The 16,720-nt window shown below is 52.8% G+C and overlaps 1 protein-coding gene across 1 annotated transcript; it reads right to left on the bottom strand.

Moving 5' to 3' along the window:
* Positions 1–5,614: 5,614 nt before the first annotated feature.
* On the bottom strand, positions 5,615–7,858 carry LOC133924518 (indole-2-monooxygenase-like). Its single transcript, XM_062370094.1, has 3 exons — positions 7,253–7,858; positions 6,632–7,075; positions 5,615–6,438 (listed from the first exon to the last, which is right to left on the bottom strand). The coding sequence occupies exons 1-3, from the start codon at positions 7,772–7,774 to the stop codon at positions 5,809–5,811; spliced, it is 1,596 nt and encodes a 531-aa protein (XP_062226078.1). The 5' UTR covers positions 7,775–7,858; the 3' UTR covers positions 5,615–5,808.
* Between the last annotated feature and the right edge of the window lie 8,862 nt (positions 7,859–16,720).

Genomic DNA, 16,720 nt, shown 5'->3' with positions numbered 1-16,720 from the left:
GAGGCGCCCGGCGCTGTCCAGACGCGGACCTGGCGGCAGGAGTCTCGGCCACCGGTTGGGGATCGGATGGTGCACCGGCGACGGCGGCAGCGGCCCTACTGGCTTCTGTGCTTAAGGATCTATTCCAGATGCATTTTGCCATCCCTGCTTCTGTGCCGCCGGCTGCTTTAAGTACCCGCCGGCAGCAACGTGCCCCGAACGGGAGGGAGGGGGCACGAGTTCTGAGACACCATAAATGGAAAGGGCGTCATCATTTCCTCTGGGCGAAGTGACCGGGGGTGGAAAATACGGCACACGCCCGGTCATCCGTCACCATAAATGGCCTGGCAACGGGCGCCGTGGAGAGGGCCCACCGGGCAGCCGCAGAGCGGCCCGGCGTGCCCGCCCTGTCTTGTTCCCTTACCACAGCAGCGCGGCAGACGGAACGCCTCGGCCCTCACGACGTTATCCTGAGACGGGCCGGATGGCACGGGACGGGACCCGTGCAATTAATAACCCCACGCCTCTCTACCAGAACGTGACAGAAACTAACGCCGAGCGCGGCGGGAGCAGTTGGAGGTGACAGGCCACGCACGCTCTTTAAATGCGGCCTCGGGCCTTTGACTGGCTGATACCTCAGCGGTGGGCCTCTCGGGGGCCTCCATCAGGGGGCTTTCTGGGTCGTCGGGGTACCGAGTGCTCGGGGGGTACTGTTCACCTCCTCGAGCACTCTTTCCCGAGAATACCCTTTCTTGACCTCGGAAAACCGAGTGCTCGGGGGTACTGTTCACCTCCCCGAGCACTCTCTCCCGGGCACACTTGTACGGATCCTCGGGGAATCGAGTGCTCGGGGGCTGCTGCACGCAGCCCCGAGCACTCTCTCCCGGAACTTTCTTCGGTAAGTCCTCGGGATACTTGGGTGCCCAGGGGCCACCGTCGGCGGCCCCGGGCATGTTTCTCCCGGTACTTAGCTCTCCTGGTCGTCGGGGGACTAGGGTGCTCGGGGGCTACCGTACACCTCCCCGAGCACTCTCTCCCCGGGACTCAATCTCTTTCACCCCTGGGGAGAGACTTCGCGGAATGGTGCCACGTGGCGGATTATTGGCTTGACCTCGGGATTCAGGGACCCTCGGTTCCTGAAACACCGAGAACATTACTCCATAATTTTTCCCGTTCTTATAATTCTCTTCGGAGGTACTAATTGGACCTCTTCCTAGAGCAGTTAACTGACTATATGAACATTGGTACTTGCAAAATTAAAATTAGATAATTAGATTACAGCCACTGTAAGATCAGAAAGCAACATACATGTAGTTACACAGCATTCTTACAGAATGTTCTGAACTTCCTATAAAATTGTTGCCAGAGATACCTTCCTGCAACGACAACGACAATTCTCATTCTGCTGAAACAATTAATCTGGTACAGTTAAGATATGATATGATACGATCCACTGAGTCTGTAGGTGAAAATCAACCAAGAGAAAACTAAACATGGTAGCTAACACAATGTGGATTAAAAAAAATTCACCAATTCGGTACCGAGAGTACATAACTTACCCATCAAAAAAATATCCAGCATCAGAAAAGTAGTTAACCTTTGCAGTATTTCTACTAGAGTGGACCTCTAGCTGAGAATCCAGAAAGAAGAGCATGCCAAGGTGTAATGCAATAGTTCATCTTTATGGGATCATAAAGTAAAGAAGTCAGAAAGATTTAGCAGGATGAAAATCAGAATTGGCAACAGTTGTGCAGGTCCAGTTTATGATGCTAATAGTTGGAAGAAACTTTCATTATGTACAAGTAATTGTACACAACTCTGAATTAACAAATAGGAACAAGTAAATTTAGAGGCCTCTGTAAAGGACAGTTAAAAGAGTTCATACAACTGTGAGAGGCTGCATCATGAGTCATCACCATGCATCACAAAGGAAAGCAAAAAATGTATATATAAAATTGTATAGCTTGGAATGCATCACAATGAATGATGGATACAGAAGACTTAAAAAAGCAGTTACCTTACCATGTAATCCGAGTCCATCCAGTTTCATCAAGCGATGTCTTATGTTATCCAGATATATAAATCGTGTCCAGTATAGGCGACTGAAAACACCGAAAGTTACAGTCGATGGCGTCGCATGAGGAATTAGCATCGGGGGCTTAGACAGATGGGCTTTGGAGGTGGCGCAGGGGCTAGAGCACAAACAAAGAAGACGACGGGAGGAAGATGATCTACCGTGCTGCTTGGATCAGAGGTGGAAGAAGCAATCACGGACGTCCGATCGCAATCTAACTGTTGAGACTCGTCGACTGAAATAAACTCTAATTTCTGCTGCTTGCAGAATATCATCGTCCTTATTTTCACACAAAAAGGAAGAACGAATCATTCTTTCAGCATCAAGCATATATTTGTCTAACAGTGTTTGACTATGACATCTATTTCTTGTGGACCAAAATAGTAGGCGAAAGAGGTACACAAACATTTGGATGTCAACTTGTCACCTTAATTAATGTTATCCCCATACAATTCTTGCCTTAGGCCATCTCTAGCAGCTACCTTAAATTTTCATCCCAAAAACACTATTACAGCATCCCCTATCACTATTACAGTATCCCTTATTTTTTCATCTCCAGCAGCTACCCTATTTGCTACCTTCTACTCCTTTTTTTTCTCTCTCCGGACGCGCTGTCAGCCTATATGAACAGTGTTACTACAGCACCGACGCGTTTTTCTGCCCCCGACATTGTCAGTCCTTGCGAGCAGCATTGGTACAGTCCTGCTACAGCACCACTACAGTGATACATGCTGCTACAGTACCCGGGCAAAATACAACACTGTAGCGCTAGATTTGCAGATTCTGCAGAATTTGGCCTTATATGGTTATTGAAGGTGACACCTCTATTATTAAATATCAAATTCTAGGCTGTTTATCGTGTGTCTTATTAAGATGATTTTTTTCTTTTATTGATCGTTGATGTACCTATCAAGAGCAAGTCGCATTGGTAACTTTATCCATCCTCAAGTTTCGTATCTTTAGTCTTTTGTAGACGCTAAGTAAGTATATATAGTGGTATGACTGTATATATATATATATATATGTATATACATATATGTATATATGTATATACATATATGTATATATATATGTCTACAAGTAATATCGGTATTTTTTAAAAAACAACATGCTATATATATATATATATATATATATATATATGTCTACGAGTAATATCAGTGTTTTTTAAAAAACAACATGATATGTGGTCATATCCTTTGACTATTATTTCTAAGAATAATTTACAGCAAAATAATTTCAAAATTTTAATATTTCAAGCGCACTTCCGGCAGGGCAGTAAGCGATGGAGCTTTGAAGAGGATTCATGCATGCATGCGAAGACCGGTAGCAGATCGTTGGCGCCAGGATCTGACAGAGAGAGCCTTCACGACAATGACCTTAGAGGCATTCGTCAATTGCAGCTCCAAAAATACTTCACGTACAACCTATTCATAGTATTGCCCCTGTTCATCCAAGTATCCATGCGCCATATCCATGTGTGAGTCTTCATCCAAATGTTTGTGAGAAACTAAATTGAGATATGTCTTAGTTTATTGTTTGTGATGAGTGATTAATAATGTATGGTTTTGGTTGAGTGTTTATCAGATTATAGTTATCTATGTAAAGATTGATATTCTCCAATCAAAGTAGCAAAGAATTGGAGATTATATCGTTGTCTCAGTGCAGGAAGTTTATACTCACCGGATAGTCCCGTGTGAGGGTGTTTGACCTTACCGGATAGTTCGGTGTGTGGCAATTATGAGTACCGAAGTTTTTTCAGCGCAGAGGAAAAGAAAAATTCATTCACCGAAAGGTTCGGTGTGGGTGAGAGTGAGCATCAGACAAATTCTTGCATAGAAGGATTTTTGACACTAAATTTGGAGAGAGTGCCGGATGGTCCGGTGTTGGTAATAGGTGCACATCGGACTAATATTTCTAGAAGAGCTGAAATGTGTGTATCAGGAGTAGTTATGCTCACCAGATAGTTCGGTGTGTGCAATATTGAACATCAGAAATTTTTCAGTGCAGAGAGCAAGTTGAAGGCACCGGATGGTCCGGTGTTGACAGTGTGAGCACCGAAAGTGGTCACTAGACTAATTTTTTCAGAGAGTAATGCAAATCAGGCTCCAATAGAATTGTATTCATCGAATGGTCCGATGTTGCACTTGTGTGAACGCTGGACCATCCTGTGTTCACATTTTTGTTACGTCTGATCTTTTTCAACTTGATTTTGATTTGGACTAACATGTGATGGTGTTATATGGTTATGAAGATGCTTAACTTGATGGTGGACGATGGGTGATTGAGGCCAAGCGGAGTGCTTGATGCCGGACGATCAAGGAGGTCGGACGGAGTGAAAGGTGATCCTAGCTGTATACATGGAGGTTAAGCAAAATATGAGGTGAAGGATGAAGACAGTGTGTTGACAAAGTCAAGCGAAGGGGATGCTGGTGCAAGTGACAAGGCGGTCCAAGAGATCGAGAGCGGGAGAGACTTGCCGACGATTAAGATAGTAAGACGGAGGACACGTATCAACATCGGAAGATTTGCTTGAGGTCAAAGCAAGTAGTTGTGAATTATGCCTTAAGAAGCGTGCGAGTCGGTTTCCCAATTTAGTCATAAAATCGTAGGCAAATGGAGTGCACATGGGATCATCACGAAGATTGTGTCGAGGCGAAGTAAGTCGTGAAGGCGCCTCGATCGTTCGATAAATGGAGGAGAAAATGGACTAAAACGCTCTCGGTGGTAGGTAGAAGTGTACTACAATAGAGGGATATTTTGGAAAAAAGTTAGAAAATTTAGGGGTCCAAGTTTTTTAGACCTATAAATAGAGGGGTAGAACTATAGGAGGGGATGAACTAGCCACTCGAGTCTCTTGAGCCATATACATGAGAGTCATGTGCTAGGATTTAGAGCAGAGAAAAATGAATATTTAGCTTATATAATATTTGAGAGTTTTGGGAGATAAATATTTGTAATCAGTCTAAAATAAGACTGACCTTTTTTTATAATGAAGTTTATATTTTTGCATATACTTGAATTCTCTTGCTTCTAGTTTTTCACTATTGGTTCACTTGCAAGTTTGCAAGTTTTTCGGTTTTAATTTTTGTTTTAGTTTTTGGGCTGATATTTTAGCATCTTGTGAGGTCATTCTTCCTGTTACTAGAGACATAAAACTCGTATACACACGCTTATGTGATGTGGTTTTGAATTCCCTTTTTATTTAGACAATCAACTTGAAGAGTTTCGTTGCTTGGTGCTTATCTTTTCTTGTTTCTTTGCAAGTTGTGATTTTTCGAGTGCTAAGACCCATGGATTGATCTTAAATGAAACCTATAGTTCATATACCATCTGTGAAGTCACGTTGCTTCGATTTTCTCATATTAAAACTTATCTTTATTTTTGTTTTTGCTTGAGTTTGAGATGCGTTAGGTGATCTAAATAGGAGATGATCATCGATTTCGTAAGAAATTTATCGAAACACATATTCACCTCACTCTGATTACCAATTTCGTTCCTACAGTTTTGAGCCCTCCAAATCATTAGTACCACGCAATTTCCCAATTAAAACACACAATATGAACTTAATAATCGAGAAATTTACTTGATCATTACAAACAATCATATACGCCACGTTATGCACAACAGCACAAACGAGATCCACATACAAACAATTTATGAAAATAATTAAACTAATGTCGCTCGGATACGACTAATCATCATGTTGTATAACCCATGCAACATTTACTGACGTGCTTGGATGCAAGACGATGCTACACACGAAATTTTGGAACTAAGAGGAGCTTCTCCTTCCGGTGCACCACTACCCCGAACACCTCCGACATATCAACGTCGCGCGTCTCCATCCCCGCCGGCAACTCCCAGTCAAAACGGTGCATGAGGTTCGCCAGCATCAGCTCGACGGTGGCCATCCCAAAGTTCATCCCGGGGCACATCCTGCGTCCGGCGCTGAAGGGCAAGAACCGGAAATCGTTACCCTTGAAGCTAACATCCGCCGCGCTGCCGTCGCCGAGAAACCTTTCGGGAACGAACTCCTCCGCGTCCTCCCAGAAGCGCGCGTCCGTGGCGATGGCCCAGGCGTTGATCAGAACCCGCACCCCCGCGGGAACCACGGACCCGTCGATGCTGCAGCTGGCCATGGAGAAGTGCGGCGCGAGGAGCGGCGCCACGGAACGTAGCCGGAGCGTCTCCTTTACAACAGCTCTCAGGTAGGCCATGTTGTTTAGGTTGGGTTCGCTGATGATTTCTTGTCCCAGCTGCTCGGTCTTGCTGCCCCTTACCTCGGCTTGTAGTTTCTTCATCACGTGTGGCCTCCGCATGAGCTCGGCCATGGCGAATTCGAGTGTCGAAGATGATGTGCCTGTTCCCGCGAAGAACACGTCCTGCATGTTCATAACTCGGGAAAAAATATCAGATATAGAATATATAAATCTACTCCCGTATATTTATTTTCTATCTGACTATCATGTCTAATTCAGACCTGGTGCGTGAATTCACGTAATATATTTGTACCAAAATTGTTCGTAGTAAATCAGCAACTTTATGTGTGAGACACGAGCTGAAATTTTAACTTACAAGCAGGATGCCTTTCATCTGCTCTCTGGTGAGGCCGTACTCCTGTCGAACGGAGAGCATAACATGCATGAAGTCGTCGTCGTCGTCCTTTGGATCACTCGCCGCCGCCGCAGACTCGTACTTGCTCTCACAGTCCTCGATCAGCCCGTCCAGCAGCTCGTCCCACCTCCGCCTCAATCTCTCGGACTTCGTGCGGACCACCTTGCTGAGCACGCCGAAGCGAGCCAGGAACGGGAAGAACTCCTCGACGTTGAAGCCGCCCAGCAGCGGGGACGTGTCGCGGACGAGCTCCCGCAACAGCTTGTTCCGGCCCTCGCTCCGGAAGGACTTGCCCATCACGGCGCGGCACGCCAGGTCGTTCGTGAACGAGCCGAGCAGCTCGCCCACGTCCACCGCCGCGCCCGCGGTGGCCGCCTCACCGATCCGGGCCATCACCGTGCTCACCTAGCCATGCACAGCATGTCACATATTTACAGCGTCAAAACAGAACCAGCTGCGTGATAAGTTTTTAAGGTTATCTCAAAGCCAGTTCAACGATATCATAGTTTGTAAAAGTGATTATCTCTTTTCTTTAAAAAAAGAAAAAGCTTGTACAAGTGGAAAAAACGCATTAACTCGTACCTCTTCCTCGCGGGCGAGGCGGAACGACTGCACCCTCTTGACGCTGAGCAGGTGCGTGGTGACGAGCTTCCTCGCCTGCCGCCAGTAGTCCCCGTACGGCGCGAAGCCGACGTCAGACGGGCCGTACAGGACGACCTCGGCGACCAGGGAGTGCGGCCGGGACGCGAACACGTGGTCGTGCGTGCGCAGCACCACTTCGGCGGCACGCGGCGACGACACGACGAGCACCGGCATAGCGCCGAGGCGGAGCAGCATAAGGTCCGTGCCGTGCTGCCTGGCGAGGCGCCGGAGGGAGACGTGAGGGAGCGAACCAATGAGGTGGAGGTGGCCGAGGATAGGCAGCGCCGGGGGCGAAGGCGGAAGACGGTGGTGGTCTAGCTGCTGCTGCTGCTTCCGCGCTCTCTTGGCGCTGAACGTAGCCAACGTGCAGCGCACGAGCAAGAGGAAGAGAGGGAAGGCTAGCAGAAACCACGCTCGTGGAGCCGTCATCTCGCGCATGAACTGCTGTGCCAGGCTCGCCATGATAAGGAAATGGTACGTACCACTCCGGTTTATGGATCAGCTTGATCTGCAAGGGACGAACGATGCTTGTGATGGTTGTTGATACGTCCTGTGACTCTTTATGCTTCCACACAAGCTAGCTGGCCAGCAGCAAAATGGAACGATCGCATCCACACACGCTCACTGATAATCTGATATGATGCACGACCATGGTTCACGTTACCGACCGGAGGCGGTAACCAAAAAACCGCGATTACCGGTCAAAAATTCAAAAAAATTCGGAGAAAATTTATTCGGCAAATTTTGAATTTTTGCGAAAAAATCGTGTTTTTCCCCTCTCGGTAACCGCTCGGTTTTGGTCGGTTACCGAGCGGTTTGGGTCGGTAACCGCTCGGTTTTCTCGATTTATCGAGCGGTTTTATCGAATTTCAGTGCAGTTCAACAAAAAACCTAAAAAAGGGTTCAATCTTGTAAAATTAATAACTAATTCATCTGAGCTTCAAATCAAGTGAAACAAATTTTGTTGGCTTCCTTGTAACATGATCTACATGATAAAAGTATTTATACTCATAAAAAAGTTCAAAATTTTCTGTGAGAAATTTTATTTGTTAAACCAAGGTAAATGCATAGTTTACTCTTTGCTAATCCAAAAATCATGAAACTAATTTTGTTAGTCTTTTTACATGATCCTATATCTTTTAAAAATATATGAACTCATGAATTAGTTATTTTAACATGCATGATTGTGTAAATGTGTTGCGACTAGATTAATTCATAACTGACCCATCACACCTCAAAAATTAGTGAAACCACTTTCATTAGCTTACTTATATTATGATTTACAAAGAAAAAATAATAGTAGACATGAAAAAGTTAATTACAGTGCTGTTTCTTAACATATTCACTTTATGCTTGTGAACTTTGTAAAAATCATAGAGAATTTAATAAAAGTCTAAATAAAGTGAAATCAATTTTAAAGATTCTCTTAAAATAAGTTTTATACAAGAAAAATATGTGTTTGCATTTTACACTTTTCCTTAACGTGAGTTAATAATTGAGCGGCACGCTTCAATTTTTTTTTCATTTTTTTCAAACTTTCTCCCTATAGAATATGATGCAAACGACATTATTTTTGAAAACGTTTTTCACAGAAGGTCTTAGAACCGTGTCTAATTTTTTTAAAGATTTGTTTTGAATTTGTTTTGAATTGTTTTTATTTTTTTCGAATTTTTTGAATTCAAATTTCGGTTTTTGAAACCGGACCGGACCGGGAAGGTCGGTAACCGCGATTTTTGGGCGGTTACCGGCCCCTAAGCTAGCCGACGAGATCACAGAACAAGTGGATATCATCGTTAACTCAGCAGCGAATACCACATTTGATGAGAGGTGGAAAAAGTGAGGAAGTGTGTGTGTGTGTGGGGGGGGGGGGGGGGGCACCTCCTGATCAGCATGAAAGGCAAAAAGCGAAGCGGTCCCTTTTTGGTTAGATACCGCTCCGTTAGGTACTAATGCTTCTACCTATCACCCTCTGGGTGAGTTTGAGAGCTGTGTTTTTTCCAACGTTAATAGCATTCCGCGAGAAAAGAGAAAAGTCATCTACTGATGTTGTCAGCGGAGTCCCTCATCCATCCATGTATGCGGTTTTTTGAACCCTGTGCACGACAGATTTGTATGTTCCTATATTGGATTTGTCGAAACTAGCAACCGCACAAATGTATTTCACACATTTTAGGGATGACAATGAATTTGGTGGTTGTAGGTCTCTGGTGGGTTCTACGCCCAGTGAGGTTAGGGTGGGTGCAGATATAAAATTATATTTGTGGGTCTGACGGATCGAGATCGGGTTTAAATTTTCACCTGTGATATTTACCAGGGACGAACGATGCTTGTGATGGTTGTTGATATGTCCTGTGACTCTTTCTGCTTCCACACAAGCTAGCTGGTCAGTAGCAAATGGGAACGATCGCATCCACACACCTCACTGATAATCTGATATGATGTACGACAGATTTGTATGTTCCTATGTTGGATTTGTAGAAACTAGCAACCGCACATACGTATTTTACTCATTTTAGGATGACAATGAATTCGGTTGGTGTAGGCTTCTGGTGGGTTCTACGCTGATGAGGTTAGGGTGGGTGCAGGTGTAAAATTGTGGGGTTGACGGATCGAGGCCGGGTTTAAGTTTTCACCCGTGATGTGCATGGCAGGGACTGACACTGCGGCGGGAGCAGTTGGGGATATCAGGATGTCAGGCCGCGCACGCCCATTAAATGTGGCCTCGGACCTCTGACTGGTTGACACCTCGTCGGCGGGCCCCTCGGGGGCCCTTCTGGGTCATCGGGGGCACCGAGTGCTCGGGGGTACTGTTCACCTCCCCGAGCACTCTCTCCCGGGCACTCTCGCAGGAACCTTCGGGGAACCGAGTACTCGGGGGCTGCCACGTGCAAACCCGGTCACTCTCTCCCGAGCGCTTTTGCTCGAACCTTCAGGGAACCAAGTGCTCGGGGGCTGCCACGTGCAACCCCAAGCACTCTCTCCCGAGCACTTTTGCACTGACCCTCGGGGAACCGAGCGCTCGGGGGCTGCCACACGCAGCCCCCCGAGCGCTCTCTCCCGGAACTTAGCTCTTCTGATCATCGGGGGACTGGAGTGCTCGGGGGCGACCGGGAACCTCCCCGAGCACTTTCTTCCCGGAACTTAGATTTTTCTCATCCCGCAGGAGGGACCTCGCAGGATGGTGACACGTGGCGGACGGCTGGCCTGGCCTCGGGACTCAGGGATCCCCGGTTCCTGATACACCGACAGGCATGCTCCGGGTGGTGACCGGGGTGGATGACCTGAGCCGGGCGGAGCTCCCGTGGAAAGAGAAGGCGCTCTGCGCCAATCCTGACCGGGTGGTGATTCAGGCGAAGCTGCATGAGTTCGATGCCCAGGGGTTGGTCGACCGGCCGGGGCGCCGGAGTCCCGGGACCATCGAGACCCCCGGGGTGGACGAGGCGGCCGGCGAAGAGGCCGCAAGCGATCCGGCGCAGACTGGTGGCCCGGGCACCGAAAGCGGCGAGCCGCAGGCCAGCAGTAGGGCTGCTGCGGGCAGCAGCCGCCGCACCGGAGGAGGAGGCACCGCCGGCAGCGGGGCGGCGCCGGCACCGGAGGACCGGGGAAAGCGCCCCCGGCTCTTTATTCCTGTGCCGGAGTCCCCGTCGTCGCCATTGCCAGGCGAGGGGGGAAGCCGGGACGGCCAATCGTCTAGCGCGAGGCCGTCGGCGGGGGCGGCATCTGTGGTTCTGGAAGCGCACTTTGGTCTGCTTGGGCCCGATTCGGCGCCCGGAGACCACGCGGCGGCCCCGCAGAGCCCCCGGCGGAAGAGAAGGAGGTAGGACTCTGGGCCAACACCATCGAGCCCAGAGTTCAGGATTCCGGCAGCAAGGTGGCAGTGCCGAAGACCCACAACCACGTAAGTTTCGTCCTCCATTCTTTCCTGGGCGTGCTTTGCCCGCACTAAATTCTGAGTTTTGATCCCATTCTTCTCTTGCCGGCTGCCTACGGGCGCCGCCGAGAACCAGGGGCGGTCAGAGGCACCGAGGCCGGCGCCAGCCCGCGAGCCAAGCGCGCCCGAGCCAAGTGCACCGGCGGAGCCAGGGCTAGCGGGGGCGGCGGAGCCAGGCCCGGCGGACGCGGCGGCTGAGACAGAAATGCAGCCGCCACCCGAGCGTTTGGCGCCGTCCGAGCCCGCCCCGAGCGCGCAGAGCGCGGGGCGGGTGACCGCGTGGCAGTTTTCGAGGACCCCGAGCCCAGCCGCCGCCCAGCCAACCCGCCGATGCTCTCCCGGTCGTGCTTGGGAGCGCCCGGGAGGTGGTCGGGCGGCTGGAGGCAGCCGTAGCATGGGAGATAGCGCAGCGAGAGGCGGAGCGCGCCGCTCTGGCCATGGAGAGAGCGCAGCTTACCGCGGCTTGACGCGTTTTCGACTCCCGCCTTGCCGCGGCGCGCGCCGCCAACAAGGACGAGCATCGCGCTATGGAGGAGGGGCGGAAGGCCTTGGAGGAGGCCCGCGCGGAAGTCGCGCGGGAGCGGAAGACTCTGAAAGATGCCCGCGCGGAGGTCGCGCGAGAGCGAGAAGACGCCGCCCGCCTGGCCGAGGCATTGCGGCAGCAGGCTGCCGGACCCTCGCTAGGGAGAGGTAGGCGCAGGAGCGGGAGGCGGCGGCCGTGAACCGCGAGAGGGCATCAGAGGCCCTCCAGGCTGACCTAGCCCGTCAGAAGGACGAGGTCGACCGGACCCGCGCCGAGCTCCAATACTGGGCAAAGGAGCTCCAGCACGTCGAAGGGGAGCTCCAACGCCGGGAGGAGGACGTCGCGATCCGGGAGACCGACGCCGAGATAACGGCGACGGACTTGGGCGCCCGGGAGGATCTGCTGGCCCGCCGGGAGGCGGAGGCTGCCGAGGTGCCGACGGCCGCTGTTGCTAGGGAGGAGCGGGCTGTCAAGTCCGAGGCAGAGCTGGCTGCCCGCGAGCAGGCCCTGTCCGTCTTGGCGGGGCAGGTGAAGCTGGTTGAGGGCCAGGCACCCGGCGCTAGCTCTGCCGGTGCGGCCGGGGGCCAGGGGCTCGAGGAGCGGCTGCGGACCGCGACGGAGGAGCTCGAGGCCGCCTCGGTCGAACGGGCCAGCCTGCAGCTGATGCTAGAGGACACCCTCCGGCGGATGCAGCGGTCCGTGAGGGTGGCCGGGCTCGGGTGACTTCTCGTGGAGGAGAAGGGGGCGGGCCCCGACCGGTTCGCCCTAGGCTTCCAGAAGGTCTGCGAGTGCCTCGAGACGCTGCGCCAGGCTGTCCAGGAACTCGCCGCCTGGGAGGGGCGTGGCTTGGCCCAGGCAGTGGCCGAACACGTCCTGGCTTGCTTCCGTAGTTGGGGCCCGAACTTCCCGCTGGAGCCATCTCAGGAAGGGGTGGTTGAAGCCGAGGAGGAGGCCGCCCGGGAGGCAGTTCGGAGCACCACCGCCGCGGTGGCGGCCGGCTTCACGCGGTAGGTGCCGCCGCCCCCAGTCCCGAGGAGCAGCACCGATGGCTCCGACTCCGACTAGGCTTTTGTAGTAGTTTTTTCTTCTTCTTTTCTTTTTACTTGATGTAAATATGGGAGTGATCCCTTAGAATAGCTGTCCCGACCAGTCATGCCTGAGCGGTAGGACCACCCGAGGACCCTTAGGGCCGAGCAGCGACCTGGGCACTGAGGCCCTCGCGGTCGAGCTGCCTTTCATTTTAATTGTCGATCTGCGATTTCAAAATAGAGAGACTCTTTGCTTGGTGCGCTCTGTTAGTGCGGTTCTCATTATAGACTGCTCTCGTTTTTGACCCAAGACCTCTCGAATACCCAGACCGGCGGACAAGAGCAGGCAGAGGCATAACCCAGAGGTCCTATGGTTCGGTGGCGCCCGGGTATGATAGACCAGACCGAGCACCGACAGCCCGCCCCTGGGGCCTAGGCTCCGGACTACTCGAGCGGCTCGAGCGATAGGATTACCCGAGAACCCCAGGGACTCGGTAGTGCCCGGGAGACTGTCACAACACCGAACACCACGGCCCACCACAACAGACGTAAGTCAGCGCAACTGCCCGTGCGCATACCGATCGGGATTCTTTTATCAGCGGGGAAAATGAGAGAGCGAACTTTTCTTGCACAATCGAGCATCTCACCAGACAGATTAAACATATGGAATCCAGAAAAATAAAATTGACATATGATTGCACATTGATATACATACTGTATTGACAATTTTTTTACAAGGTTGGGTGACTTACCCAGTTAGTGGTAGCCCCCGGTCAACTTGGGCGGGGGGAAGCCCCCGGCCTGGGTGACCTGAGCCTGCAAACATGGTCATCTATGGGTAGAACTTGCGCATGTGCTCGATGTTCCACGGGTTGGGGAGTGGCTGCCCATCCTCTGCAGCCAACCGATAAGAGCCTTCTCGCGGGACACCGATCACGGTAAAGGGGCCTTCCCACATAGGGGACAGCTTATTCCTTCCTTCGCGCAACTGGACGCGTCGGAGAACTAGATCCCCCACCTCGAGAGACCAGGCCCGGACGTGGCACTGATGGTAGCGCCGCAAGCTTTGCTGGTAGCGGGCTGCTCGGCAGGCAGCTCGTCGATCCACCCTTTCCCGTGCTTTGCGAGCACGTTGTAGGTCCGGGTTTTGAGCCCCTTCAGTATCTCCGTGTTGGCGCGCTCGACCTGCACGTTGCTTCGAGGATGATCGACGGAGGCGAAGCAGAGCTTTATGCCGAGGTCTTCGCAGTAGTCCCCGAACAGGGCACTTGTGAACTGAGTACCGTTGTCGGTGATGATCCGGTTCGGGACACCAAAGCGACTGGTGATGCCGTGGATGAACTGGAGCGCAGTGTTCTTGGTCACCTTGACAACTGGGACCGCCTCCGGCCATTTGGTGAACTTGTCGATGGCGACATAGAGGTACTCATAGCCCCCGACTGCTTGGGGGAATGGCCCCAGAATGTCCAGCCTGCGAATCAAGGGTGATGCGGATAGCGCGCTGGAAAGAAGACTCAGCGTTGCGCAAACCAAAAGGCATCGACACATAGCAATAAGTCCCCACCGGAGTGGTGAAAGCAGTTTTTTCTTCATTCTCTACGGCCATGCGAATCTGGTGATAACCAGAGTTTGCATCTAAAAAACACAAAAGATCACATCCCGCGGTTGCATCTACAATTTGATCTATGCGGGGCAAAGGAAAAGGATCTTTGGGGCAAGCCTTGTTTATATCGGTGTAGTCCACGCACATGTGGAGCTTGCCGTTGACCTTCGGGACGATAACTGGGTTTGCCAACGACTCAGGGTGGAGGACCTCTCGGATAAATCCGGCGTCAAGGAGCTTGCTGACCTACTCCCGGATGAACTCCTGGCGCTCGGGCGCCTGCCGCCGGACCTTCTGCTTCACCGGCCGTGCATTCGGGCGCACGGCCAGGTGGTGCTCGATCACCTCCCTAGGGATCCCGGGCATGTCGGACGGCTGCCATGCAAACACGTCGGCGTTAGCCCGGAGGAAAGCGACGAGCGCGCTTTCCTATTTGCCGTCCAAGTCACGGCCTATTTGGATGACCTGGGAGGCGTCTTCGCCCACCACGACCTCCTTCGAAGGAACGGAGGCGTCGACGGCGAGCGGGGTTTGGATGAAGAGGGTCTCGGGCCCCCTGGACAGCCTTCGACCTCGGCCTGAGCTGAGACCAAGGCCAGGTATGACAGCTCGACGCAGGAGACGGCACCGCCGGTGTCGGCAGACACGGAGATGGGGCCTGCTGGGCCCGGCATCTTGACCGTGAGGTACGTATAGTGCGCAGCCACCATGAACCTAGCGAGCGCCGGGCGCCCGAGGATGGCGTTGTAGGGGAGGGGGAGCTCCACGACGTCGAAGACGACGCTCTCCGTGCGGAAGTTATCCCGACTCCCGAAAGTCACGGGCAACTCACCCCGCAGAACGGAAGCGACTGCTTTAGGCGCCTGGAGGGCACCTGCAGCTTCTCGAAGGCCTCCTTGGAAAGGAGGTTGAGGTCTGCGCCCTCGTCGATCAGCACCCTGCCGACCCTTACATTGCAGATGGTGGGGGACACTACTAAGGGTAGTCACCCCACGCCTGCAATACTGGCGGGGTGATCGGCCATACTGAACGTGATCGGGGCGTCCGACCATCTCAGGGGCCTTGTGGCCTCTTCGCTCGGGGTTGCCGAGCATACCACGCGCCGCATGGTCTTGACGCCGCGCCGTGAGGAAGGCGTATAGGCGCCTCCGTCCATGAAGGCGACGGTGTGCACGGGCTCCTGAAAGCCGAGCTCTGTGTTATCGGGAGCGGCTCCAGCGTCGCCTCCCCTGCGGGACTCGTCGCGCTCCCTTTGGCGCTGCTCGATGAGGCCCTTGACCGTTCAGCACTCCGTGAGGTCGTGCCATCTGGTCTGATGAATCGGGCACCACATGCCTGGCTCGGGCCCCGCGGGAGCGGGGGCCCTCGCGGGAGCCGAAACCCTAGGAGGAGTGCGGGCCGGGGCTCCGGTGGGCGCATGCCATCTATCGGTGGCCGCCCGGCGTGCTTGCTGGCAGTCGGGCTCTTGGGCCAGCCAATGGGCGGGGCCCTGGGCCGGCTCGACGGGGACGGCCTCGTGCCTCCTTCTCTTTTTCTTTTCCCGCCTGTCGGAGTGGGAAGAACTTGGTTGATCGGCGGCGGGGCGCTCGGGGCGCGGACTGTACCAAGCCCGCGCCTCCGCCGCCTTGGCGCACTTGTCGGCCAGCGCGAAAAGTTCCGCAGTGGTCTCGACCTCGTGCGTGCCTAACTTCTCGAGCATCCGCTCATCGCGGACGCCCTGCCGGAAAGCAACGATGACAGCGTGGGGGGTTATCCGTGAGATAGTGGTGCGGACCTGGCTGAAGCGCTGAATAAAGCACCGCAGCGTCTCCCCCTCCTGCTGCTTGACGGCGTGGAGGTCGCACTCCAGGCTGGGGCGCGTGAACGTGCCCTGGAACTTAGCCATGAACTGGTGGCAAAGATCATCCCAGGAGCTAATAGATCCTGGGGGTAAGTTCAAGAGCCAAGAACGGGCAAAGCCCCTCAAGGCAACATGAAAATAGTTAGCCATCACCTTTTCGCTGCCACCAGCCGCTTGGACGGCAGTAGTGTATATCTGGAGGAACTCAATGGGGTCGATGGACCCGTCGTACTTCTCTGGTAGCTCGGGGCGGAACTTGGAGGGCCATTTGACCCGGCGGAGCTCGCTAGTGAAGGCACGACAGCCGGTGCCGTCCCCTGTGGCGCGGGTGGCGTTCTTGGGCGGTGAACGCCGGCGAGCCGGGGAGCCCCGGCGATCATAGGCCGGCAAAAAGGAAGCCTGGTCCTCAGCTTCGACCTCCTGTCGGGTCTCCCGCTGGCGCTCGAGAGTGACGCGCGCGTCTTCGAGGCCTCTCCGCTCGTT

This window comes from Phragmites australis, chromosome 7, assembly GCF_958298935.1.
Source record: "Phragmites australis chromosome 7, lpPhrAust1.1, whole genome shotgun sequence".
NCBI lineage: Eukaryota > Viridiplantae > Streptophyta > Magnoliopsida > Poales > Poaceae > Phragmites > Phragmites australis.
Note: the sequence above shows the minus strand (reverse complement) of the source record. Positions and strands in the feature narration are given on the sequence as shown.

What these genes read in the sequence shown, in the direction of transcription:
- LOC133924518 (XM_062370094.1), bottom strand. Translation starts at nt 7,774, where the DNA reads ATGGCGAGCCTGGCACAGCAGTTCATGCGCGAGATGACGGCTCCACGA. An exon ending in GCCTCGCCCGCGAGGAAGAG is followed by an intron (nt 7,076 to 7,252) that starts GTACGAGTTAAT and finishes GTGCATGGCTAG; the next exon opens with GTGAGCACGGTGATGGCCCG. An exon ending in AGATGAAAGGCATCCTGCTT is followed by an intron (nt 6,439 to 6,631) that starts GTAAGTTAAAAT and finishes ATGAACATGCAG; the next exon opens with GACGTGTTCTTCGCGGGAAC.